Source organism: Microcaecilia unicolor, chromosome 1 (genome assembly GCF_901765095.1).
Source record: "Microcaecilia unicolor chromosome 1, aMicUni1.1, whole genome shotgun sequence".
Lineage (NCBI taxonomy): Eukaryota > Metazoa > Chordata > Amphibia > Gymnophiona > Siphonopidae > Microcaecilia > Microcaecilia unicolor.
The window spans coordinates 250288047-250315148 of record NC_044031.1 but is presented as its reverse complement, the minus strand read 5'-3'; the positions used below and the strand labels follow the sequence as shown (position 1 = coordinate 250315148).

At 43.3% G+C, this 27102-nt stretch overlaps 1 protein-coding gene across 1 annotated transcript in view; it reads left to right on the top strand.

Annotated features, from left to right (window-relative positions):
- TRANK1 (tetratricopeptide repeat and ankyrin repeat containing 1) overlaps nt 1-27102 on the top strand; it is a 222299-nt gene that overhangs the window by 73083 nt on the left and 122114 nt on the right. The window contains exons 5-8 of the mRNA XM_030205498.1: nt 137-255; nt 6099-6182; nt 18282-18420; nt 23506-23652. Of these exons, the coding sequence (XP_030061358.1) occupies nt 137-255; nt 6099-6182; nt 18282-18420; nt 23506-23652 (489 nt within the window). The remainder of the gene's footprint in view (nt 1-136; nt 256-6098; nt 6183-18281; nt 18421-23505; nt 23653-27102) is intronic.

Below are 27102 nucleotides of genomic sequence, written 5' to 3'. Positions count from 1 at the left end.
AGGGTCCCTGCTTCCCTGATTCTTTTAAAGGGAATTTGGCCAGGGAGAAAGTTTGATTCCAGGCAAGACAGTAAAGGGGTAAGATGACTGTTTTTTGGTCTTTGTGGTACTGGAGCACTCTCCCTCTTGCTTTCAGATGAGTTCTGGATTCATCCACCTTTCCCGGACATCCTAGAGAAAATTTTGAAACGTCGCTACAATGCACAAGTGTGGCAAGCAGTGCTGGAGAAACTGGCCAAGAAAGGCATGTGGCAGGTAAAAAGCATATGGACTAACATAGCAGCTAGAGCTGTTTCAGGCCTGCAGCCCAGCTGGGGCTTGAGTTGGCAATAGATGAATGATCAAGATGGGTTTATTGCCTGAGCTATAGTTCTACTGTTATAGGTTTCTGTTGGCAATATCTGCCCTACTTTGAGCTTTGCAGGGTCATCTTATCAGCACTTAATCTAATTCTATATTCCTGTGTGATATAAACTTTTTCATAAGGCCAACACGATTGCTATTGGGTTTATGGTGCTGTAAGATAAAATGTCTCTAGTTTGAGCTCTCCTGATTTCTATGAGCAGTATGATGTAGGTACTTTAGAAAATAGTATGTGTGTGTGTGTGGGGGGGGGGGGGGGGGGGGGGGGGAGGGTTCTGTGACTGTATTAAGGGGGGAGAAATGAGGATGTGAAAGGAATCATCACACACAATTGGGTTGCTTGGTTATGGAAATTATTGTTGTGGATGTGCTTATTACTGGTTGTATAGTTTTTTTTTTTTTCCAGGGGCTGTTTCTATTAGAGAAATAGATGGTGGGTATTGCACAGTTTTGACAGCAGCTCGTTTCCCACGTTCTCTTGGCTTTGAGTCCAGTGTTTGGCTTTGAGTCCAGTGTTTACACCTCAAGACAGCCAGGCATAAATTCTCAGACTGCACAAAATGCAGTTTTCTTAAAAACGGGTGAAACTTGTCGCCCTCTCTTACCCTAGCCTTTCATTTAATTCTGCTTGAACACTGCCTGACCCAGGGAGTGGAAGACCCACTTGGGGGATCAGACTGGAGATTTTCCATACGGCAGTGCATAGCACTTGCTGTTTCATCCACTAGGCTAGCTGCATTTTTGTGACTTTTATTATTCATGTAGTGATTTTAGTGTTTTGTCTTCTATATTATTTTATGTTCTTATATGGATTATGTTTTAAATTTTGCATTATAATATCTACTGCTGTCTACCTTGAGTGTTTTCTTGGAGAGGAGTGAAGTTGAAAAACAACCCATAAATAAGAACAAAAATGTTGACCTGCAGTACTTTTTATTGTTTCAGTAAATATAACAAAGCAGGCTGGTTTATTGTGCAAGACACTTTAAGAGTTTGATAGAGAGTTAAGCCCAGTGGTCTTTTAAAGTAGGGCTGTTCATCGATTTAAATTTTTTTATTTCACGATTAATCGAATAAAGCACCCCCTCACATTTCCTACTGTGCAGTGCAATATATAGACAACAGATGTAAATTCTTAAAACTGACATATTTCAGTTACAAAACTACAGTTAAAATAATTTATCTCACCTTTGTTCTCTGGTTATTTTATCTTTCGATAAAATACTAGGACTAGGGGGCATGCAATGAAGCTACAAAGTAGTAAATTTAAAACAAATCAGAGAAAGTATTTTTCACACAATATATAATTAAACTCTGAAATTCATTGCCAAAGAATGTAGTAAAAGCAGTTAGCTTAGCAGGGTTTTAAAAAAGTCCATAAGCCATTATTAAAATGGATGTGGGGAAAATCCACTGCTTATTTCTGGGATAAGCAGCATAAAATGTATTGTACTGTTTTGGGATCTGGCCAGGTTCTTGTAACCTGATTAACCACTGTTGGAAACAGGATGCTGGGCTTGATGGACCTTTGGTCTGTCTCAGTATGGCAATACTTTTGTTCTTATGTTTGTTCACTGTCTCTGGTTCTGTTTTCCTGTGCTCTGGACTCTGTTTCCTGGACCTACTGTCTGTTCACTATTTTTTTTACTTCCTGCCCTATATCCATCTTTCACATTCAACTTTCTTCCATTTTCTTCTTCCTGCTCAAAACTATCTAGTTTCCATCTCTTCCTTTCCCTCCATGGGCACCATCGCCTCCTTTCTCACCCCTTCCATGGACACCATCTCCTCCTATCGCTCTTCTCTTCTCTTCCCTAACCCCTTCTCTCCACAGGCACCATGTCCTCCCATCTTCCTCCCCTCCCTGGGCACCATCTCCTCTCCTCTTCCTCTTCCTCTTATCTTGCTGTCCTCCCCTCCATGGGTACCATCTCCTCACTTCCCTCCGTCCATGATCACCATTGTTTCCCTTCTCTTTCCTCCCCTCCCATCTCTATTCTTTGATCCTTCCGTCTCCTATTTCCAGCTTTTGTCCCTCTAACACCCCCCTCCCTTTCATCTCTCTCTGTTTCCTGGTCTGATGTTTTTTCAGTATTGTAATTTTTTTTTTTTTAATTGTGCACACAGAAAAGAAAGTTTCCCAGTGTGCTCTATAAGAATTTTGTGTGTGCAGTCAGCCAAATACTGACCTGCAACAACATTGGTCAGAAAACAGGTCTATGCTTAGAATATGAGATGTAATAGAAAGGAGGACCAGAGAGCAGAACTGTTGGTTTGTGATTGATTGATTTTTACATATTTTGTTTTTTTAATTTGTAGAGACTGTTTATTGAATAAACATAGGTTACAATACAATAATTGAGACATGATATATAGAAAGATAACCTGCCTCAATATGTACAGCTCAATAAAAATAATGAGAACGTAACCAGCCTCCATATTTTAGTAACACATTTTTTAAACCCACAAATTTCCCCCCCCCCTTCACCTTCCCTATTACAAACAAGCTTAGAACTTCCCCTCCTTCAAGCAGAACAAGATTTCAAAAAGGGTTCCCACACCAGTTCCCACCTAGGCAAAGTCTTCTTTTTCACAGCTGTCAGACGTTCTATCTCACATACATACCACAATTTAGAAATCCATCGTATCAATGAAGGGACTGTGTGCACTTTCCAGTCCTTCGCCAAATTTAGACAAGCAGCATGCATGGCATGGCGCACCAACAATGACTGCTGAAGAGTAAGTCCCACTGGCTTCCTACCCAACAAAAATACAGCTGGATGCCACTGTACCAATCTACCCAACCATAACTGAAGACGAGATTGGACCACCCTCCAGTAAGCCTGAGCTTTGGGACATGACCACCTGTTGTGACCCATCGTCGCTAGTATTAAGCAACCTCACCAGCATTTAGGGGATTCATTGGGAAACATATGATGTAATCTCACCGGAGTACGGTGCCAACGATAAAATACCTTGATTGCATTTTCCTTTAAAGCAACAGCCAGTGAAGATTTTAAAAGTGCTCTCTCCATGACCAACCAGTTATCAGCAGGTATTGTAACACCCAGTTCCTTTTCTCAGTTCAGCCTGTGAAGAGTATAGAGTTTAGTACGCCTAGCCAGAAACCCGTACAGGCATGTAATCAGCCCCCGAGTACTCCTGGAGTCTTCACACAGATCTTCTAAATAAGAATCCTCCCTCACAATACATGTCCTGTAAACCGGGGTTTGCAAAAAGTGTTTCAGCTGGGCATAAGCGTAACTATCACTAGGGTGAAGCCGATAATCTTCCAAAAGAGTCTCAAATGAGAGAAATTCCCCCTCATCGTATAACCGCCCCCCACGTGTCCAAACCCCTCTGCGCCCACCGCTTAAACGGAGTTACCCCCATACCCGGTAAAAACAATGGGTTATCAACAATGGGAATATGTCGTGACAGAGGAGTATTAGTAGCTGTAAATAGTAAGTGCCAATAATGAAAAGTGGCCAACACTTTGGGTGGTAACTGTCCGGTAATTCCCCTATGTTTCGCTGGGAGCCACATTAAGTGTCCCAACCTGCGAGGTCCTACCAGATGTTGCTCAATACATATCCACAATTTGTGTTCCGCCTCATGAAACCACTCAATCGCAGAGCGAGACTGCGCAGCACAATAATACCAGTATAGGTTAGGTACACTCAACCCTCCATCCTGTTTACGTTTATATAGAAAGGCCCGAGGCAAGCGTGGGCGTTTCTGATTCCAAATAAAATGAACAAAAGCGATCCTGAAAGCTTGTCTAAAATGATCACGGAAGACTTAAGGGAAGTACTTGAAACAAGTACAATAGATGAGGAAGAACATTCATTTTAACCGTTGCAATCCTCCCAAACCAAGAAAGACCAATGGTAGTCCAGCGGTCCAGTATATACCGCCCTCTGGAGAACCGGATAATTAACAGCAAATAAATCCTATAACCTCCAGGGTATCTGGACCCCTAAATAGCGAATTTCCTTAGTAGACCACTTAAAAATAAAGGCAGTCTGAAGCGTCTCCAACAGTCTAGGCGGCACATGGACTGCCAGACCCACAGATTTAGTAGCGTTCAATTTATATCCAGAAATAGCAGAATACGCCTCAATCTCTTTCAATAAATTAGGGGGAGACTCAAGCGGCTGTGTTAGGGACAAGAGAACATCATCAGCAAACAACACTATTTTGAATTCCTTATCCCCCACAGAGACTCCAGAAATGTTCGGATTGACCCTAATAGCGCTGCCAAAGGCTCCATAGCCATGGCGAAGAGAAGGGGAGACGGAGGGGCACCCCTGACGAGTTCCCCATGACAGTGAAAAAAGCTCTGAGTTACCCCCATTAATTCGCACACATGCCTTTGGGTAATTGTAAAAAGCCTTAATCCAAGAACGGTAAAATGGACCCACCCCAAACTTAGTCAAAACCTTATCCAGGTATCCCCAATGGACCCTATCAAAGGCCTTTTCTGCATCCAATCCAAGAAAACAAATTGGCAAATCCGAGACCTGAGATACATAAAGCAAATCTAGCGTTCTTCGAATATTATCCATGGCCTGCCTTTTTGCCCCAAAACCTACCTGGTCTGGATGGATCAAACTAGGAAGCATGCCTGCCAAACGATTGGCCAACACCTTTGCCAAAATGTTAACATTAGTATTTAAAATAGAGATGGGACGATAGGATGCACAGTCCGATTTGTCCTTATCTGGCTTTGGGATGACAGCCAACCAAGCTTCCATCATAGGAGGCAAAGGCTCCCCCTCCCGTACCGAATTAATTATTAATGCCAGATAAGGTGCCAATTCAGTGGCAAAGACCTTAAAAAATTCGTTAGTAAATCTATCCAAACCAGGTGCTTTCCCAGTCGGCAGTTCCCTAATAACCTGCAAAACTTCCCCAATGTTGTTGTTTGTATTTTCTGATAAATTGAGTATCTGAAATTTTGGGAGGAAGAAACAGCAACAGGGAATCTGCCGATCTGACTCCTTCTCACCTATCTCCTTGCAAGCCATATAATGGAAGACCACGGAGGTGGCCTCTTCTGTGGTATTGTAATCATGGAATACTGAATGAAGCAGAGTGGGAGAGAGGAGGCAGGGCATTGGAAAATGGCCATGTGATGCCTTCTCCATATGCTGATTTATGTTGGCCGTCTGCGCCTAAGTGCTGTGTAATGATTATATCTGTTCAGAAAAGCCGGAACAGCTTCTTGTCTGTCATGTGCTTGGTGTTTGAACAGATTCTAGGCTGTTTTCACACCAGTGTCATCATGCCCACTGATGCTTGATTTTATAAAATGGGCGACCCTTCTATGTGGGTTCTGCATATAGCTTGTTTTGTATCCCCATTTTGTGTGTGATGTTTTGGTTGGAGCTGTGAAAGTTAGTTGATACTGACTGAGCTAACATGAGGTGAGAATTTCTACATCTCTTTTTAGGCTATATCCTCTTTGTTGTGGTTGGCCATCACTTGCCTTTTTTAATTTCCAAATTAAATATTCCCACCTCTCTCCCCAGTGTAAATTATTTTCCTGTGGTTCAGGACACAAATGTGCATACCTTAACATATCAAAGAGATCAGGGGTAATGTTAAACACAATACTTTGAGCTTGAGTGTGTCACTTTTAGCCAAGCTGAAGGTTTGATCTCTCTAAAGTGTGACTTTTGGATTTCTTATTCTGTATATGAGTGAACACATTTTTATTGATCTTTTTATAGGCATGTCTTTTGCTAGGAACCAAGAAGAACTGGCTGCCAGATGACCTGGAAGTAGCACATTTGTCTCTGGAGGACCTCTTTAAGGTAAAATGCATCTTTGTTTCTGTAATTCATTAGCTTGCCTGCCGATCTCTATGCCCAGCTATTTCCATTAGGAGGTGGACACTGACCCATGGCCAGAATTCAGATAAAAGAATGTGATACTGGAGGGAAGTGATGTCACGTTGCTGAATGGCAGCCTGAGCTGAGAGCTCCCACACCCACCTCCTTTAAACTGCCTTTTTTACCCTCAATCAAGAGCCGTTTGGTCCCGGTGGACGGTCTGTATCGAAGGGGAGCGGCACTGTTCCCAGCATGAGTAACAAAAACGCGATGCAAATGTGTAAAGAAGTGGAGCGTCCAGCTCCTAGGCACTCAAGCAGAGGCCCTCCGCGCCACGTGTCTCCTGCAGCGCACTCGGAGTCAGATTCGGCGGGGTCACAATCGGAAGAATGCTCTGTGCTGCAATCGAGGGAGCTGCCGATGGAGCTGGTAAAATAGCTCCAGGTGATACGGGAGGAGATCAGATCCTCAAAGAACGAGATTCTTGACCACATAGAGACAATGGGGAGCGGATCTGGGCGAGTTGGGTGGCCATGTGGAGGATTTGGAGGGCAGAGTGGATGAGCAGGCAGATCAGCTCTCGGATATGGATGCTAAATTACAACTGTCTTCCTCTCTTTACACGGACCTCCAGTTCAAAGTAGATGATTTAGAGAATCGGGGGCGACGGAGCAACCTTCGATTTCGGGTTGTCCCAGAGAATGGGGACGCAGAAGATGTTCCAACAGTGGTCCGCACAATTTGTGAAAAACTTTTGGATTCAGAGTCTGCTACAGAGATGGTGGTGATTGAAAGAGCTCACAGAGCATTTGGGAAGCCTGCGGAAAATCGAGAGATATTATTGCTAGATTTGCTTCCTCTAGTATCGGAGAGTGTCTGCTGCAAAGTGCTCGGCAGGTCCCATATGTTAACTTTAATGATGCTAAAGTCCAGATTTATCAGGACCTTTCTGCCTTCACACTTACCCAGAGGCGTCTTATGAAACTAGCCTTGGAAATCCTGGCTAAGGGAAAAAACCTCCTACAGATGGGCCTTTCCCTTTGCTCTACGCTTCATGTTAAATGGGAAAATGCAGCAGGTCCGCCATCTTCATGAAACATGGATGGTGCTGCACGAGACTGGACTGTCTCCTAAGGCTAATCCACCCTTAGAAATAGCTCTGGCTACAAAAGAGCGTTTTCAAAAATGGAAGAGGGTCGCGCCTAAGTCAGGAGCTGTGTCTGGTGTTGCTTGATCTTTCAAAATGACTGACAACAGTTCTTGAAGTTTTTTTTCTTTTTTTTACCCTTCTGTTTTCTAGACAGGGGGCAATGGGGGCCAGGGGCTTATAATAAGTTGTTAATTGTGTGTAGCTGGGGGTGTTAGGTGAATTATGTAAGGGGAGGTCTATAAGGGGTGGGGGGGGGGGGGGGTTCGGGTGAGTTTGTTGGGCACTGTGGTATCCTTTCTCTTGTTTACCCAGTCAGTGTTCCTTAGGGTGCTTTGTCTGGTGTGAAAAGGGAGGGGGGTTGGGTGAAGAGTAGGGAGAATGTGTGTGGGAGATGAGTGTAAGGGTGGGGTTGGCTGTGGGGAGGTTTTTTTTGGGGGGGAGGGGGAACGGGCTGTGGGGTTCTCACTGTAGGTATGGAATGTCTTGTCTAATTACTAAAAGATGTGCACAGACTTAAAGATAATATCTTACAATGTTAAGGGCTTGAAGAGACAGAAGTTTTTTAAGGAACTAAAGCAGTTAAAGCCACACATGGTTCTCTTGCAGGAGACGCACCTTCGCTGTATGCATGAAAAACTTCTCTCCCATCCCAGTTACCCGTTGGCATGCTTTGCTTCCTCTGCTGTGGGCTCCAAGAAGTGTGGGGTGGCGGTACTGATTCATTCTTCAGTGCCAGCCCAAGTAGTGAGTGTTAAGAGGGAGGGAGTTTCCTGTTCCTACATATTATGATAGATCAAGTGGACCTAACGTTGGCATCTATATATGCCCCAAATAGTGGTCAAGTGGAGTTTTATACTAAGGTGAAGAATTCACTGGCCGCATTTGCCCAAGGTTCATTGATTTTGGGGGGTGACTTCAACACTGTGGTGAACCCAGCTCTAGATCGCTCAGGGGTCTTTAGTATAGTGGGCAATAAAGAGTCACTGGCGTTGGGGTCATTAGCTTACTCTTTGGGCACTTTGGATCTGTGGAGACTGACACATGCTAGGGATAGAGATTACACATATTATTCTCCAGTACATGACTCCTATTCTCGCATTGATTACCGTATTTTTCGGACTATAAGACGCACTTTTTTCCCCCAAAATTTGGGAGGAAAATGGGGGGGTGCGTCTTATAGTCCGAAGGTAGCGTTTTTGGACCTCCGTCCCGTACTTACACGATTCCATGTTCCCTGGTGGTCTAGTGACGTCGGGGCAGGAAAGAGCCCCCTCTTTCCTGCCCATCGCGCTGCTCTCCGTGCTCCTCAATGCTTTCTGACGGTCTCGGCGAGATTCAAAATGGCCGCCGAGACCGTCAGAAAGCATTGAGGAGCACGGAGAGCAGCGCGTATGGGCAGGAAAGAGGGGGCTCTTTCCTGCCCCGACGTCACTAGACCACCAGGGAACATGGAATCGTGTAAGTACGGGACGGAGGTCCAAAACTCGGACAAGACGCACCGGAGCACCTAGGTTTTAGAGGAGGGAAAAAGGAAAATTTTTTTTTTCCTATTTCCCTCCTCTAAAACCTAGGTGCGTCTTATGGTCCGGTGCGTCTTATAGTCCGAAAAATACGGTATATTTTCTTTGATACTGCATTGGTAGAGCAGGGACCAGAGGCGGGAGTGGGAAGTATGACAATATCGTACCATGCACCAGTCTGGGTCTCTTTGCCATTTATAAGTACGGAAACAAAGGATAGGTGCTGAATACTAGTGTGCTACAGGAAGGGGAGGTAGTGGAGGGTTATAGGAAAGTTTTAAAGGAATACTTGGAGTTCAACATTGATCGGGGCCATCGCTCAATACGGTTTGGGATGCCATGAAGGCGGTTTCTAGGGGTTACTTTTTGCAAATAGCTAGTAAACGCTTACGTGCTTGTAAGGCTCAGATAGCGAATTGTATGGAGAGAATTCGCTTCTTGGAAGAGCAGCATAAGGCTAGTGGCTCACCCCAGATTTTGCAAGAATTGCGTGGGCAGAGACTATAGCTAGACTCCATTTATTCGGAGCAGCTTAGCTTTCTGCAAGCGAGAAATAAGGTTGGTTCTTACGAGTTTGCCAATAAGGCGGGACGTCTCCTTGCTCTGTGGTTACGTAGGCAAAAAGTAGATCGCATGGCCACTCAGGTAAGGGATGGGAAGGGTGGTGTGTTACATACATCTGAGCTTATCCGTAGGCGTTTTGGGGACTTTTACTAAACCCTATATGCGCAAGAGATTAATCCTTCTTTGGAGACCATAGGAGAGTATCTGTCAGAAAGCGATCTCTCTTCCTTGACTTGTCAGCAGCGGGCCATGTTGGACAAGCCGGTTATCCCACTTGAGATACAAGAGGCTATTCGTAGTCTTCCTTCTTATAAGTCAGGGGCTGGATGGGTTTCCCAACGAGTTTTATAAGAAATTTGCCTCTGAGTTGGCTCCACTCCTTGCGGACTTGTTTAACCAGGTGGGTGCTGGGAAATCTGTGCCTTTGTCTATGAGGGATGCGTGGATAGCTGTGTTGCCCAAACCAGACAAGGATACTGAATATGGCTCATATCGGCCTATCTTGGTCTTGAATGTTGATGTTAAAATATTAGCAAAAGTTTTGGCAAGCCGCTGACTCTGCTGCTCCTGGTGCTTATACATCCTGACCAAGTGGGCTTTGTGTCATATAGAAAGGCAATGGACAACATAAGGCGGGTAGTAGACTTAAGAGAGATCAAAGGCCTCTGTGTCTTCTTGGCTTGGATGCGGAAAAAGCCTTTGATAGGGTTCATTGGCCCTTTATGTATAAGGTTCTGGAGGCTTTTGGGTTTGGGGCACAGTTCCCTTACCCTTAATTGTTCTGTCTGTCTGCCTGTCTTATCTAGATTGTAAGCTGTTTGAGCAGGGACTGTCTTTTTCTTTTTTGTGTGTGTGTATGGTGTACAGCGCTGCGTATGCCTTGTAGCGCTATAGAAAAGATAAGTAGTAGTAGTTCCGGGGATGGATACAGGCATTCTATGACTCTCCCAGAGCGTGTGTCAATGGGAGTAACTCGGAGTCGTATACATAATTCCTTTGTACAGAGGAACTTGTCAGGGTGTCCCTTGTCTCCTTTATTATTTGCAATGTTAATGGAGCCTTTCGCCTCTAGAGTGCGAATGAATCCGAACATCTCGGGAGTTAATATAGCGGGTAGGACGCATAAAATGGCTCTATTTGCGGACGATGTTTTGTTGTTCGTGACCCAGCCCTTGACTACGTTCCCTAATCTTTTACGTACTATAGAAGAGTATTCGGCAGTATCCGGGTTCAAAGTAAATATGACAAAGTCGGAGGCTTTGAGTGTCACTCTTCTGGCAGAATTAGAGGATTCTTTGAAGTTTTCATTTCCATTTTGCTGGGCTAATAAGGGAATTTGTTATTTGGGGGTAAATGTGACCTCAAACCTTTGAGCTTTTCTCAGCTAACTATATAAGGGTTTGGCTAGAGTTATTGCAGCAGACTTGGAGAGGTGGGGGGATTTGGCTGTTTCATGGTTTGGCAGGATAGCCATTGTTAAGATGAACCCACGCTTGTTATACCTATTTAAAGTCCTACCTGTAATGATGCCCAGGCGATTTCTTGCAGTTCTGCAGGATCGCATTGTGCGCTTCGTCTGGGCTGGTAAGCGCCTTAGGTTGTCGCATTCCCTCCTTTATCAACAGAGGAGGAGGGGAGGGATGGGAGTCCCTAATCTACTATGGTATTATAGAGCGGCTCAAGGGAGGGCAGGAGTTGAATGGTATCAGGATTATCCGGATAGACAATGGGTACATTTGGAACAGCACTCATGTGACTTCCAAGGTCGCATAGATTGCTGGGGGAGGGACTGTGTCCATCTGTTCAGTTTACTCTTCACTACTGGAATAGCCTTTTTCCAAATAGAAGGTGTGTCTTGTCTCGTCTGTTACCTATAGCGTTTAACACTTTGTTTTTGCCTGGAAACACGAGGGGGGTATTTACACGATGGTATGGGGAGGGCTTGAGAACCTGGGGTCAAGTGTTTGAGGCGGACAAGATGCTGTCTTTTTCTGCCTTGGCAGAGAGGTATCCTGTGGTGGGGAAGGATGAATTCACGTATTGCCAGTTGTCTCACTTTCTCAAGACAGTGGCAATAAGATCGGTAATAGGAAGGGAAAAGTTAAGTCTGGAAGAGATCTGTGAGAAGCTCTCATCCTCTAGAGGCTTGATCAGCTGCCTATATAAATGTAGTAGTGCACAGATTCCACTTTATACCCTTCATAGGAGGGGCTGGCAGAGGGAGTTGGGTATGGTCTTGGGGGATGCTGACTGGGAGAGGATAGAGCGGGCGGCGGTGAAGGTGTCTCCTCATGTACCCTTTAAAGAGAATGCAGTGAAAGTGCTGTTTAGATGGTACCTTACACCTGAACGTCTCCAGTGTATATATCCAGCCTCCTCAGGCTTGTGCTGGAGGGGGTGTGGCAAAAGGGGAACAATGGGGCATGTGTGGTGGACCAGTGTAAAAGAGCGTTCTGGAAAGCGATACATAGTAGGTTGCAGAGATGGTTGGGGTGCACAGTTACCTGGACTCCTGAAATCTTCCTCTTCTCTGTGAAGGCAGTGGGTTTAACACCTGCTCAACAGGCATTGATGAGGCAGGCATCAGGTGCAGCCAGGGTGATCATAGCCTGTTATTGGAAACAGGCTGTGGTCCCACCAGTTACGAGATGGCTTCATAAATTGAAGTATGTTTGTGAAATGGAGAGGCTCTTAGCAGAGCGTAGACAACAGAAGGGTAAATGGCATTGTGTCTGGAAACCTTTCATTCTTAGTGCACAGAGTGAATAGTGAGAGCTGCGAGAGTGGTATGTGGATGGTTGTGTCAAGAGATCTTCCCATGGAATGGTAGGATGGGAGGGAAGGGTGGGTATTAAGGGGGATATATTTTCTAGTTAAAACTTTTTAAAAATTTTTGAAGTTTCTTGTGGTTTTTATACAGATGTTGAAACTGTTGGAAGGAGGTGCTCATGAAGCCTGGATAAATTATGTTATAGTATACTGCAAGTTTGCTCAATGAGCTTTTTGTCATGTTTTAACAGTGAATAAAGACTTCATGCAAAAAAAAAAAAAAAAAGAAAGAATGTGATACTGTCAGTATTTTATTCGACATGTCTAGTGCATTCGACATGGTAAACCATAATATATTAGTAAGATTACTAGATAAGTTCGGGATTGGTGGAAACATACTTAGCTGGATCAAGGGTTTCCTAACCACAAGAACATATCAAGTAAAATCAAACTCAAACATATCATCACCATGGAAAGCAGACTGCGGAGTACCACAAGGATCACTGCTATCACCGATCCTCTTCAACCTAATGATGACCCCACTAGCCAAGTCCTTATCCAACCAAGGCCTTAACCCTTTCGTCTATGCAGACGATGTCACAATATTCATTCCTTACAAATCAAAACTGATAGAAATCACCAACGAAATCAAGATTATCTTGAACATCATGGACTCTTGGGCAAATGCATTTCAACTAAAACTAAACAAAGAAAAAACACACTGTCTCATCTTCTCATCCCCACACGGATAACCTCACTATTATCAACACCCCAGATTACACCCTCCCTATCGCAGACAGCCTGAAAATCCTCGGCGTTACAATGGACCACAACTTAACACTAGAGAGCCAAGTGACATCCACAACAAAGAAAATGTTCCACTCAATTTGGAAACTCTAAACACGTGAAACAATTCTTCCCGAGGGGAACATTTCGCAACCTGATACAATCAATGATACTAAGCCATGTAGACTACTACAATGGAATTTATGCGGGATGCAAAGAACAAACCTTAAAGAAACTCCAGACCACTCAAAACACGGCACCTAGGCTTATCTTCGGAAAAACACAGTTTGAAAGTGCAAACCCCTCTTCGCGAAAAACTACACTGGCTCCCAATCAAAGAACGCATTGCTTTCAAAATCAGCACTATGGTTCACAAAATTATCTACGGTGAAGCTACGGGATACATGACAGACTTGATCGACATACCAACTAGAAACACATCCGAATCAACATGAACGTATCTAAATCTGCACTACTCAAGCTGCGAAGGACTCAAATACAAATCAACCTACACGTCCAGTTTTTCCTATATAAGCACACAACTACTACTACTACTACTTGACATTTCTAAAGCGCTACTAGGGTTACGCAGCGCTGTACAATTTAACATAGAAGGACAGTCCCTGCTCAAAGGAGCTTACAATCTAAAGGACAAATGTACAGTCAGTCAAATAGGGGCAGTCTAGATTTCCTGAAAGGTATAAAGGTTAGGTGCCGAAAGCAACATTGAAGAAGTGGGCTTTGAGCAAGGATTTGAAGATGAATAGGGAGGGGGCTTGGCGTAAGGGCTCAGGAAGTTTATTCCAAGTATAGGGTGAGGCGAGGCAGAATGAGCGGAGCCTGGAGTTGGCGGTGGTGGAGAAGGGTACTGAGAGGAGGGATTTGTCCTGTGAGCGGAGGTTACGGGCGGGAACGTAAGGGGAAATGAGGGTAGAGAGGTAATGAGGGGCTGCAGATTGACTGCATTTGTAGGTAAGAAGGAGAAGCTTGAACTGTATGCGGTATCTGATTGGAAGCCAGTGAAGTGACCTGAGAAGAGGGGTGATATGAGTATATCAGTTCAGGCGGAATATAAGACGTGCAGCAGAGTTCTGAACAGATTGAAGGGGGGATAGATGGCTAAGTGGGAGGCCAGTAAGGAGTAGGTTGCAGTAGTCAAGGCAAGAGGTAATGAGAGCGTGGACGAGAGTATGGGTGGTGTGCTCAGAGAGGAAAGGGCGAATTTTGCTGATGTTAAAGAGAAAGAAGCGACAGGACTTGGCTATCTGCTGGATATGCGCAGAGAAGGAGAGGGAGGAGTCGAAGATGACTCCGAGGTTGCGGGCAGATGAAACGGGGAGGATGAGGGTGCCATCAACTGAGATAGAGAGTGGAGGAAGAGGAGAAGTGGGTTTTGGTGGAAAGACGATAAGCTCGGTCTTGGACATGTTCAGTTTCAGGTGGCGGTTGGACATCCATGCAGCAATGTCGGATAAGCAGGCCGATACCTTGGCCTGGTTCTCCGCGGTGATGTTTGGTGTGGAGAGATATAGCTGGGTGTCATCAGCATAAAGATGATACTGGAAACCATGAGATGAGATCAGTGAGCCGAGGGAAGAGGTGTAGATTGAAAAAAGAAGGGGTCCAAGGACAGATCCCTGGGGAACTCCAACAGAGAGCGGGATGGGGGTGGAGGAAGATCCATGAGAGTGTACTCTGAAGGTGCGGTGGGAGAGATAGGAGGAGAACCAGGAGAGGACAGAACCCTGGAACCCAAATGAGGACAGTGTGGCAAGAAGTAAATCATGATTGACAGTATCAAAAGCAGCGGATAGATCAAGGAAGATGAGGATGGAGTAGTGGCCTCTGGATTTGCCAAGGAACAGGTCATTACAGACTTTAGAGAGTGCCGTTTCTGTCGAGTGTAGAGGGCGAAAACCGGATTGAAGCGGATCGAGGATGGCATGAGAGGAGAGAAAATCAAGGCAGCGGCTGTGAACAGCACGCTCAAGTATTTTGGAGAGGAAGGATAGGAGGGAGATGGGGCGGTAGTTGGAGGGACTGGTAGGATCAAGTGATGGTTTTTTGAGGAGAGGTGTGACTACGGCGTGCTTGAAGGTGTCAGGGACAGTTGCAGTGGCGAGAGAGAGGTTGAGGATATGACAGATGAAGGGGGTGACAGTATGAGAGATGGTGTTAAGTAAGTTGGTGGGGATGGGATCAGAGGAACAAGTGGTGCATTTCGAGGAGGAAAGAAGGCGGGCGGTTTCCTCCTCGGTGATATCAGGAAAGGAGGAGAAAGAGGCCTGGGTTGGTTGATTGAGGGAGAGGGTTGCAGGGTGAAGAGGAACGCATTACCAAAAGCCTTGAAAACTACGAACGCATTACCAAAAGCCTTGAAAACTATGAACGACCACCTAAACTTCCGGAAAACACTAAAAACTAACCTGTTTAAAAAGGCATACCCTACTGATCCAACATAAATGCCTGATTTTTGCAACACAACAAAACTAAAGAATGTAATGGACATAGCACAACTCTTCCGTTGTACAATTTCCTAGTGTGGCTGTGCCACATGAACTTTATCTTACCACAACATCACTTTGTATTTGTTTACACCGGAGTCTGTAACGTCTCTCCGGTGTAAACAATAGGAAAATACTTTGAGCTATGAGAATGTAAACCAAACCTCTTCCTCATAAAACCCCAAGCCCTTCATATTGGCTTAAGTAAAATATGGTGTCTGAGACAATGGGGAAGGCTGTCCACTTTGGCATAAACCAAATAAAGTAAGGCCAAGTGATCTCCTAAGGAATTCTCTAGTGCTCTATTGCAATAATCAGAAGACCCAAAGAACCAATCTGTAATATATCGTAAGTGACATTCTTCTCCTTATGCATGTAAATAACCCAAGTTCCCCCCTTCAATTGACAATGAGACAATCTCGATCTTGGTTTCTTCCCTCCCCAAATAAACATTCAAATTATCTTATTCCTGTGGAGATATGCTGGTTTCAAAATAATGGGAATGTGCTGTAAGGGATACAGCCATTTGGTAAGATGATCATTTTTATCAATTGTACCATGGGATTGTAAACTATACCATTTTCTACATAGATTTGTGTCTCTGTCAGTAGGGGAGTCACATTAATGGGATATAATCTAGAAAGACAGCAAGGGATGCACAATCCTAGATATTTTAATTGGTCACTAGCCCATCTGAGTGGAAATGAGCCCTGCCCATCTTTGCTCCAAGCCTTTCATTAGACACAAGGCCTCTGATTTATTTGTATTAATCCACAAACCTGACACTTGGCCAAAGTCATCTAGCAAAGCCAAGGTTTGATGTAAAGCAACCTGTGGCTGTGTAAACAGTGAGCAAATCATCAACAAATAGCACTAACTTTACTTCGCTTACACTGATAGGGATGCACCTGATATCAGGGTTGTGTAACAGTTTCAGAGTCAGTGGTTCAATACACAAAGGATAGGAGATAAAGAACATCCCTGCTTGGTGCCGTGGTTGCTAGTTAAAGGTGAGGAGAGAAGTCCATTAACCAACAGGTAAAGTTCTGTGTGGTTTATATAAAAAAGGAACCAGGCATACCTGGGAAAGTACAGAGAACATCCAATAACATAATACAAGTGAAAAAAAGACTAAATCATCATAATCCTCACTTTAAAAACTTCTCAATAGCTATGTTTTTAATGATTTTCGAAACAAAATAAGGCCATTAAAAATGCCTGATGACAAAAGGAAGTTTTACAGGAGCAACAATATGAGTTCCTGTTGTGACTGCTTTTCTGCCATGTTCTGACACAGTGCCTCAAATATTTGGGAATCCGCTTCGACACTCAGATAGGGAGAGTATTCCTTCCTCGTTCATGAAGTCGCAGGGCCAAATTTCAAGTCTTCTGTCCTTCAGAGCCCTGCAGCCATGTGATTACTTGTAGGTGCTGGGCTCAGTGGTGGCTTCGCTGGAAGTAGTAAGCATACTGAGTGATATGTTTTGGAGTTACGTGTTCAATTCGTTGTTCGATTGTATTTTACAAAATACTAATAGCCTAATTTGGTTCACAACTGCTCCATATTCAAGAATGCTTAGTGCAAATTTTGGAATTATTACTGTTTGATGCCTTCAGAACGTCAATGCTGTTGAGGTATCAGTAAATGTCCACTAATTTAACTGCTGTTTTACCTGAAATGTTTCTTCATATATACAAACAAAATAATGAGGTAAGAAGATCATTTTTACAAACTTCAAAAATAACTTCCACCCTAGTTGATATTCATCTTTTTCTTAAATTGTTTTTCAACTAACCCCTCTTAACATACATTCAGGCACCAATAATGTACTCAAAAAGGCCTTTTTGTTGGACCGTAAATGTGTCTTAAGCCACTGGAGAGATCAAGAGGTGCCAACTATGGTGGCTTGGAAAAATGAGATTTATAATTTGATAAAACTTGAGCATTTGGGGGCCAGATGTGACTCTCCCAAAACTTAATGACTGCTTTAGCAGACCTGGTCTCCCGTATGGGAGGCACTGCCTCATAGAACAAGGAATCTTCTGTTGAATGTATGATTTGAGAGCACTGAAGAGGAGGGAGGATATTGGGATGTGTGAGGGGTTTGGGATTTCAAGGCTTCTTCTTGGCTGAGACTGCTCTGAAGAAACATGAGTGGTTCCAGAGGGAAGGAGCTGGGGTTGGGAAATAGAGGGAAAGTGGACATTCTTATAACATATCACAGCAAGGGGATATATGTGACCATCTCTAGGGAAAGGTGACTAAAGTCACCATAAACAAAAAATAAGGGTTTTAAGCAATTCTGTTAGAGCACGCAGTTTGCAATACAACACTCCAAACCCCATCCTTTTAATGTGAAAAAATAAAAGAAAGCTACAGAAGTTCAAACATGTAACATTTTCATGCTGCTTATGGATTCATGACATGAGAAATCAGCCACTCTCAACATATTGAATCCACTACTTTAGTCACTTTTCCCAAAGATGCTCTTATATGATTGTACAATATCTTTGTATATTATGAATATATTTCTTTTTTTCTGGATTGGTGTTGCTGAATGTAATTGCTGATGGTTCAATAAAGAGAATTTTTAAAAAAGCCCTCCATACAAATAGTGAATTCCTTCAAAAAGGTGGTAAATAAATCCTAATAAATAATAATGATAAAATAGAAGATAGGATATTTTGAAGAAAGTCAATTTGTATGGTTGCTAGGTAATCAATTGAAGAAAACTTTACGGCATTGAACTTATTCTGCTAACATTGCAAATTGTGTTTTGCTTGATAGAAGTACGTTAGTTCTGGCCAATATGACCGGATGGAGACCATGCCAGAACTTGTGATGTGGCTGATCAGCATCGGAGCAAAGGCAGAGAGCATCGGAGCATATCCCCTGCATTCTGTCATGAGACTCTGCATCAAAGCAAGTGAGTGCTGTGTATGTATAAGAATATATTTTTTCTGAAGATGCACATACCTTTAGTTGTGGGCATAATTCATTTTATGTGAAAAATACTTTATTAAATACAAACTGTATGAAAAGGCAAGGAAAAGCAAAGCCAGTACAATAACAATTAGACCGGCGGTCAATCAAGAAATTAGCAATAAACTAACAGTGATAAGTCTATAGCATCCGTGGAGGACAACTTTATAAAGAAGTTTCTATTATAAACCACTACCACCCCTAAAGCAGGAGGCTTGGACCCTGATTGCATAGTTCATTTTAATAGAAATGTTTTGGAGGAGGTGTTAAAATTATGTGATAATGTATACAATGTGTGACTTCCAGAATAATACTAACTGAGCTATCTTCCACCTGGAGGCCAGATAATTTGGACTGAGAATTATAGTCCTCAGTAATCTCTCTCTACCCCACTGAGGGCTAGATGCAAAAAGCTTGCGATTAATGTTTGCTTTAGACTGGTTCTAGCCAGTCTAAAGCAAGCGATGATGTAGCTAGTAATACACAAAGGGGTTTTCCGTGGCTCTAACGTGTGCTGTTAGCAGCCACAGAGAACCCCTTTCAAATGTATCACAGTGAGCTCATTAGTATTCTGATGTGTATTCTGGGGGATGCACAGCTGTAGAGCAGTCGTAATTTAATGAGCAAATTTTACGGCAGCTCTGGAGCTGTCGGAGAAAAGAGAAGCACAAGCAGGCAGCTGCAAAGGCCTTCTTGTGCTTTCTACCTCTCACTTCCCGGAGACCCCCTCACTACCCCCCCCCCCCCCACCCCAAAAAAAATTTCCCTGGTGGTCCAATGGACTCTAACCTCCCCCCCCCCCCCCCCCCCCCCCGAATCTTTTTTTATTTTAAATTTTCTCTGATGGTCCAGTGGACCCTGACACCCCTCTCCCCACAGCCCTCTCTGCAACTCCCCTGAATTAAAAAATAAAAATTTCCCTGGTGGTCCAGTGGACCCAGACACCCCCGCCTCCAAATCTCTTTCTTAATTTCCCTGGTGGTCCAGTGGACTTTGATTTCCCCCTCCCCTGTGGCCCTCCCCCAATTTTTTCCCCATTTTCTCTGGTGGTCCTTATATGGTGTTTAGCCCTGCCTAGTGCATCCCAGAGGCAAGTTGCTTTTTGGGAGGATATGGAGAAATTGGTTAAAAATTTAGGTGATTTTAAAACTCAGAGACTGCTAGAAAATAAATTGAAATCCTCTTTGAGGCAGGCTAATTCTAAGCCTAGATTTTAGAGAGGCAAAATGGTATAGGCCTGGAAAGTCCAGTTCTTATCACCGTGTGAGGTTTCAGAAGCTTCTCCTTTCAAATGGATAAAAAAGGTAACTGTCAAGGAACTTGGTCCTCTGGAGCTGCAAGATCCACACAGTGAAGCCCGTCGGGTCCATCTTTGCCAGGAACAGGTAGGCGCCCACCTGTTCCTGTTTTTTGGATGAGTGGACTTGCATTTCTTCAGCCCAGTGGGTATCGGATTCAATAAAACACAGTTACAAACTAAAATTCTCCCATCCTCTTCAGAATGCCTTTGTCTGTCATACTCTGTCAGAAATGAAGGCTGTCCAGTCCTCATTTCATATCTGCTACAGTTAGGAGCCATTGCACTAGTTTCAATGAGAAAGGCACAGAAAGACGCTCAATTTACTTCATAGTCCCAAAGAAAGAAAGAAAGAGAGAACTTTTCAGCCAATTTTAGTTCTCAAAGGGGTGAATTGTGCTTTAAAAGTAAGGCACTTCAGAATGGAAACCTTTCTGGTCTGTGACTGCAGCTGTAAGTCCAGGAACATTTCTTGCTTCTCTAGATTTAAAGGAAGTTTATTTACATTTTCCCATTCCCACCACATCAGAGATTCTTGAGACTTGTGATTCTGGGGAAACACTTTTGGTTTCAAGCAGTGCACTTCAGTTTAGTGACAGCATCCAGAAATTTTTCCAAAGTAATGGTGGTGGTAGCTCTGTAGCAGTGTATCTTCATCATCGGGGGATCAAAGTGCTAGTACTTTTGGAGTTTCCCAAAAGTCAATGGCACAAATTCTTCAGCTCCTTTAGTCCCTAGGTTGGGTGGTCAATCTTGCCAAGAGCAGTCTAGCTCCCACTCAACATCTCAAGTACCTAGGGGCAACATTCGACATTTTGGAATGGTCTTCCTTCCCAAGCAGAGATATATATCAAGCTTCATTCGCAAATAAAACACTTGTAGATCTGTGAGCTCCTTGGGTGTTTGGTGTGGGGCTATATGCAAATTATAGGTTGCCGGGCATTGACATTAGATCTGTTACCATGGGCTCTCACAAAAGACCTTTGCAATCTTCTTGTTGCAGCAGTGAATGCAGAAGACTTACATGGCTCTCTAGTGCTCAGGGTAGCATCTGGAGTTTCCTATCCTTCTTAAGGATTACTTTGCTACATCCCACAAGTCCTAGATTGGTCTGATATGGACACTGAGGAATGAAAAATTGATACCGTTAATTTTTTTCCCTTTGGTCCTATCAGACCAGTCCAGGAACCGAGCCTTTTTTAATTTGTACATATGTGGTTTGCAGAAGTTCATTGAGAAGTTTGTTTTATAGTGTGTTAGGTTTTTGATTCAAACACAATGAAATTAAATGACCACTTCTACACTGTTTCATCATTCAAAATGCTGAACACCTGATGCTGCACAGAGCCCTTATAGGGTAGTGCCCAAAAATCCTAGAACCTCTGTCCCTACACATCTGCTGGCTGACCAGCATAACTCACAAGTCCTGGACTGATCTGGTAGAACTAAAGGGAAAACAACAGGTTATTAAATTTCATTGTTTTACTGCGATTTCAGTAAAAGAACACTGACTTTAGGTGACTGAAGGCACAACATAACCGGTTTTCACAAAAGTCACCAGCTCAGGCTTGGGCTTATTGTATCAAGTATACGTATGCTCTCGTGACACCTGACACAGGCACTGTGTGCTGAAACACGGCCCTTGTCAGGTCCACAAATTAAAGAACTGTTTTTGAAGGCTGTTGGAGCTTTTTGTTTGCTTCTAGGACTAAAGGAAAGAAAATGAACAGGTAAGAATCATTTTTCCATCTGGACTTCTCAGAAGAGATCTAGGAAAATTCCTCTTCTGTATATGAGGATTGTCCACTGGGTGGCAGTGCTGTTCCACTAAGAAAACAAATGAAGTGTTGAGGTGATAGTATCTGTACAGGCACATCAAACATATAAACGGCAAGTGACCGACTCACCTGCAAATGCGCAGTAGGGACTTCCCTCTCTGTCCCGCCTCGCGTCAAGACGTGATGACGTCAGAGGGCGGAACAGAGAGGAAACTGAGTCGGAGTCACTGTCGGACGCTGCCACCTGGAAATGAACATCGCGCGCACCAACCTCCACCCTCCCCCCCAACCCCGCCCCCGCCCTCCTCCATATCGGGCCCCCTGCACTGACCTGACAGCGCCTCTCACCTCCGTGTGGAAGCGCTGCAGGCAGCAGCAGAACGGTCTGCTGCTGCCTGCAGCGCTTTCACACGGAGGTGAGAGGCGCTGTCAGGTCAGTGCAGGGGGCCCGACACGGAGGGGGGAGGGAGCGGCGGCGAGGAGGGTAGCTGGAAATCTTGCCCGTTTTGACGGGCTTAACGGCTAGTACAATTATAAACTCCAAGGAGTAGAAACTATCAATCTAGTCAAGAAAGGCAGACAAGACACATATACACGAAAAAAAGGAAAACAGCATGGTTCATGGACATCTTTCTAATAAAGGCATGACAGAAGCTTTAGAGGGGTATTTTATAACAATGCTTAAAAAAAAGTGAACGGTAAACCTATTTTTTGATTATTTTATAAATATGTATACGTTTAGAAAATATTTGGAGCTCTTTTTTATCATAGGCATAAACATATATTGAAAAGACTTTCATATTCAAAGATCACACCATTAGACAATCACTAGATATGTGTTTGAAAAGAGATGTAATCACTGATCACAAGATCAAATACATTTTGCAATATCTCTGTGGGAACTTGAATTAGAAGAAACTCCAACTCAGACAAATAGAAAATGTATCCATGATGGTAGTATATCTCTCAAATTTTTATAAATCTTATATGCCAAAATTTTACTTATCTTAACTGAGATAGAAGGAAGCCCATAAATTGACATAATGCTTTTCTCAAATGTAGCAGACATTAATTCATATTTTCAAGGGCATCTCTCGACTTCAAGTTGAACATATACTAAGTCCACTAAGCACAGCCTTCAATATCCTCCTCCTTTAGCCAATACAGCTAATCAGCTGTCGAAGTCTCTGTACAAGCATGCTCTGTACAATATAGAAAGTCAGTCTCCAAGTTCAGCTCATTTGGGATCACTGTGTCAAGTGATCTATGACTATCCTTGATCCCACTCGAAGGTCAACGAAGGGACATGATCAGTAATTCTCCACCATTGCAATCTTGCAATGGTTATATTTTAAAAATGAGCTACTAGTTGAGCTGACAGTATTACTGTTTTAAGATGGCTGCAGTGTGAAGTCACATTACATCATCTGTATTACTGTTACAACTTGCGCTTGCACATAAAATCAATAAAATAGGGGGAAAAATAGCTGTAGTGTTCATTAAGATGAATTTTCTACAGCCATTTTGTTTTCTTAAGTGCCCTGGCAAATAATCAGCATACACAGTATACTGTGCTTCAAAATTTTTCCCATCTTTCTGTTTGTCCATGATTGTCCAGTAAGTGTGCCATTACACCATGAACAGTGTGAGCATATAATATGCACTAAGTGTGTATTTCATCCGGTAGCAGTAAGTGTTCATCAGGACAGCACTGTGTACTTGTATCTGAATGAAGGCTGAAGAGTATTACAAGTCCCTTTTTATGGGTAATGCACTCTACCTGCAGAAATAGCTTTAAAAAATTTCCTTCCTATATGTAAGGTGCCTCCAGGTGGGAGATTTATTTGAGGATTATCAAATATGACGAGGCTCATGATGGTACTACTGTATATTGTGACCTGTTCTGCTTAGATGGTCAATAATTAACACTTTTATTTTTTTAAATCTATTTCAGAAGACAGTAACCTGTTCAGATTTGTGGTGAGGTTTGAGAAGAGCATGAAAGGGAAGCTCAACCAGCAAGATGAGGACGGATGCACGGTGCTACATTTGGTTGCGTCTTCTCCCACTACCTCGCATGGCAACGGGTACACCTTAAAACGTGGGTACAGTGCTGCTTCCCAGCAGCACCTCACCTGGCCTATGCATGATAATGTAAGAGTGCAGCTGTTTGAAAGGAATTTATTCTGGGATGTGGGCTCGTAGGATTCTGTGCAGACCGAAAGAGGTGACTGTCCTTTCTTCTCAACCCTCTCCTGGAGGCACACCTGGCCAGTCAGGTTTTCAGGCTAACCATGGTGGATATGCATGAAATAAATTTGCACACGGCTGTTCTCTTGTATGCAAATTGATCTTATGCATATTTATTGTGGTAATCCTGAAAACCTGACTGGCTAGGTGTGTCTCTTGGAGAAGGTTGAGAAGAAGTGTTATAAGAAAGAATAAATCTACTCTTCCCAGTACAACCACAAGCCCTGGCTTTTGTAGTGTGCTGGCCAAGAGCACTCATCAGAGTGCCTCATTTTGTGAATGGAGGGTGGGAAGAGCATGCAAGGTCAGTGCAAGTGCGTTAGATGCTCTAGGCAAATCTTCAGTTTTACACTACCTCTGTTAGAACAAACTTTAAAAATGAATATTGGTCACCAACTATTAAATATTAAACTGTGTGTCATATATACAGTGTAAGGGCAAGCCTATAACAAGTCTATATGTTTCCGCATCCCGTGTGCACGTAAATGTTAATGTTTACGTGTGCGTAAGTGTACACCTACCTGCAGAAGTGCCAGCAAAGTGCTTAAAGGCAAGTCTGTAAGGGTGCGCATATATGGTTTAGTTCATAAACGCAGGGGGAGGGCATTATGCATGGGTGGTGCTCTCACTTAAACGCACAATTCAGAGAAGACTGTCAATTGCATATGTCTCTGCTGCATTTACATGACCACACGTATCCCAGGTATATGGCTGGTGTACTGCAGAGAGGACTGTGGAGTCGGAGTCAGTAAAAATATACTGACTTCTACTCCAGTTTCAAAATGTAAAAAACCCCATAATATATATGGTAAATTTATCATTTTATACTTATATTTACATATCTTTGTCCTGGATCTAAAGTTATGTTTACAGTACAGAACAGAAGCTTAATATCAGTAGGAGTCGAAGGTTTGGTGCACCGACTCCACAGCCCTGACTGCAGGTGCATAATTGTAAAGTGAGCTGATACCAGGTTATGCTAGTATTGTATTAACAGAATCTAGGCACCCAAATGCCATTAAAGAATGGACTGTCATCAGGTGAAATAGAGGTGGCCACTTAATTTTGCTCTCACTTAAGCTCCTTTTTGCTGCTCCCTAGAAACTTCCATCCTAGTCCGTGCCTAATCTTCTAATAGTTAAAGCAGCCTTGATAGTAGGTGAATCTCGTTGGTCGGAAAGCCAACAGTGATATTTCTAGATAGGGTGCCCTTGGAGCTGCCCCTTTGCTTAAGAATGCGGATCTTAGCAGGAGAGAAGAGAGAGAGACAAGACCCTCACGTGTGCAGATACAGGACCGAGTGCCTTCTATCAGTCTTGCTTTATCTTTTATTATTTATTTATTTGGATTTTGCTCCATCATAGCTTAGCTCCCTCTCTTGCCAACCAGCGATGGGAGTATATCCTTCAAACAGCTTCATGTGAAACATGTGCCATGTCGGACTGCTTGCCTCTGAGCCGTCAAAGCTAAGGTCATAATTAGAATGCCTATCAAGTTTGTTGTCATGTTTTCTGACTTTATTCAAAGCAGATTAGATTAATAAACATAGATATTATTGATAAGATAAAAGACCGATGATAAATTGATTGCATGATTAAGAGAGAGCATGGTGATTGAATAACGATTTGGACTCTGGTTTATTTATTTGAAATCTTGTGATTAGCACTGGAGTTGGGAGTCATATATTGCCATATCATCAAAGTTTAACATTTAGGCACACGCACATAGGCCAACCATACAGCTGGTGTAAGTGTAAGTGCTTAAATGTGGCAGCTACCCACATAACTTGAGTATTCTGTAACTTATACAAGATTTAATGCTAAGAAATGCAGGGTCATGCACTTGGGTTACAAGAATCCAAGGGCACAGTACAATATAGGGGGTGAAGTGCTCCTGTGTACAAAAGAAGAGCGGGACTTGGGGGTGATTGTGTCTGATGATCTTAAGGTGGCCAAACAGGTAGAAAAGGTGACTGTCAAGCCAGAAGAATGCTCGGGTGCATAAGGAGCAGGATGACCAGCAGGAACAAAGAGGTGATAGTGCCCTTGTATAAGTCTTTGGTGAGGGCGGATTACCATATGGCTCCAGAAAAAGGAGGACACATTGATCCAGTCCGGGTTTTGCTTCCATTGAAAGCAATGGAAGCAAAATCCAGACTGGCTCAATCTGTCCTCCTTTTTCTGGAGCCATATGGTAAACCTAGCCCAGCCCGTGAGGCCCCACTTAAGAGTACTGTGTGCAGTTCTGGAGACTGCACCAACAGAAAAATATAAATAGGATGGAGTTGGTTCAGAGGTGGCTACCAAACTGGTAAGTGGTCTCGGTCATAAAACATACAGTGATAGGCTCATGAGCCTCAATTTGTGTATGCTGGGAGAGAGGAGATATGATAGAGACGTTTAAATACCTCAGTGGTGTTAACATACAGGAGGTGAGCCTTTTTCAAATGAAGGAGAACTCTGCAATGAGGTGGCACAGGTTGAAGTTAAGAGGAAATAGACTTAGGAAGTTTCACGGAAAGGGTGGTGGATGCATGGAATGGCCTCTCGGTGGAGGTTGTGGAGAAGAAGACTGTGTTAGAATTTAAGAAAGCTTGGGACAGACATGTGGGATCCCTTAAGAAAAGGAGGAGGTAGTGGTTACTGTGGAAGGGCAGACTGGATGGGTCATTTGGCTGTTATCTGCCATCATGTTTCTTTATTTCTAAGTGGGAGCCCTGCCTATGCTCTGCACCTGTTTATACCACCTTGTAAAAATACATGCTGTGTAAGTTAAGCGGGTACTTGCAGGACAGCACTTAGGTACCATTCTAGCATTTAATCACTTAAATGCACATACACACAAAAGTGCACACCTGTGCGTGTAAATGCTAGTATTCAAAACATTCATACAATTTAATATGTACATATCTAAGAAAGCCAAAACAATATGGAAAACCATGTTTTTGTGGAATGTTTATATACTTTGCCCTGGCACACTAATGCACCGCCTGCCTGAAGACGACTGGTGTGCTGAAGAAACTGTGATGGACTCTTCAATTGAGCTAAGCTAAGTCTTTATCTTTTTTCTTGTTTGAAATAAGAACACTTTGTCAGGTGGGGCTTCATGGTGCAGTGATTCAATTTAGTGATTGCCAGGGGATTTTATGGTCACAAGGGATCACAACACTTTATTCTGAGCACCATTCTCACTTTATAGAATTTATAAAAATGTTTTTTGCTAATTGAGGTGGTTTTGTATATTTTTCATCCTATCTAAGAAACAAAGGTTAATATTTAAAAGCATGATGCCCAGTTCTGTG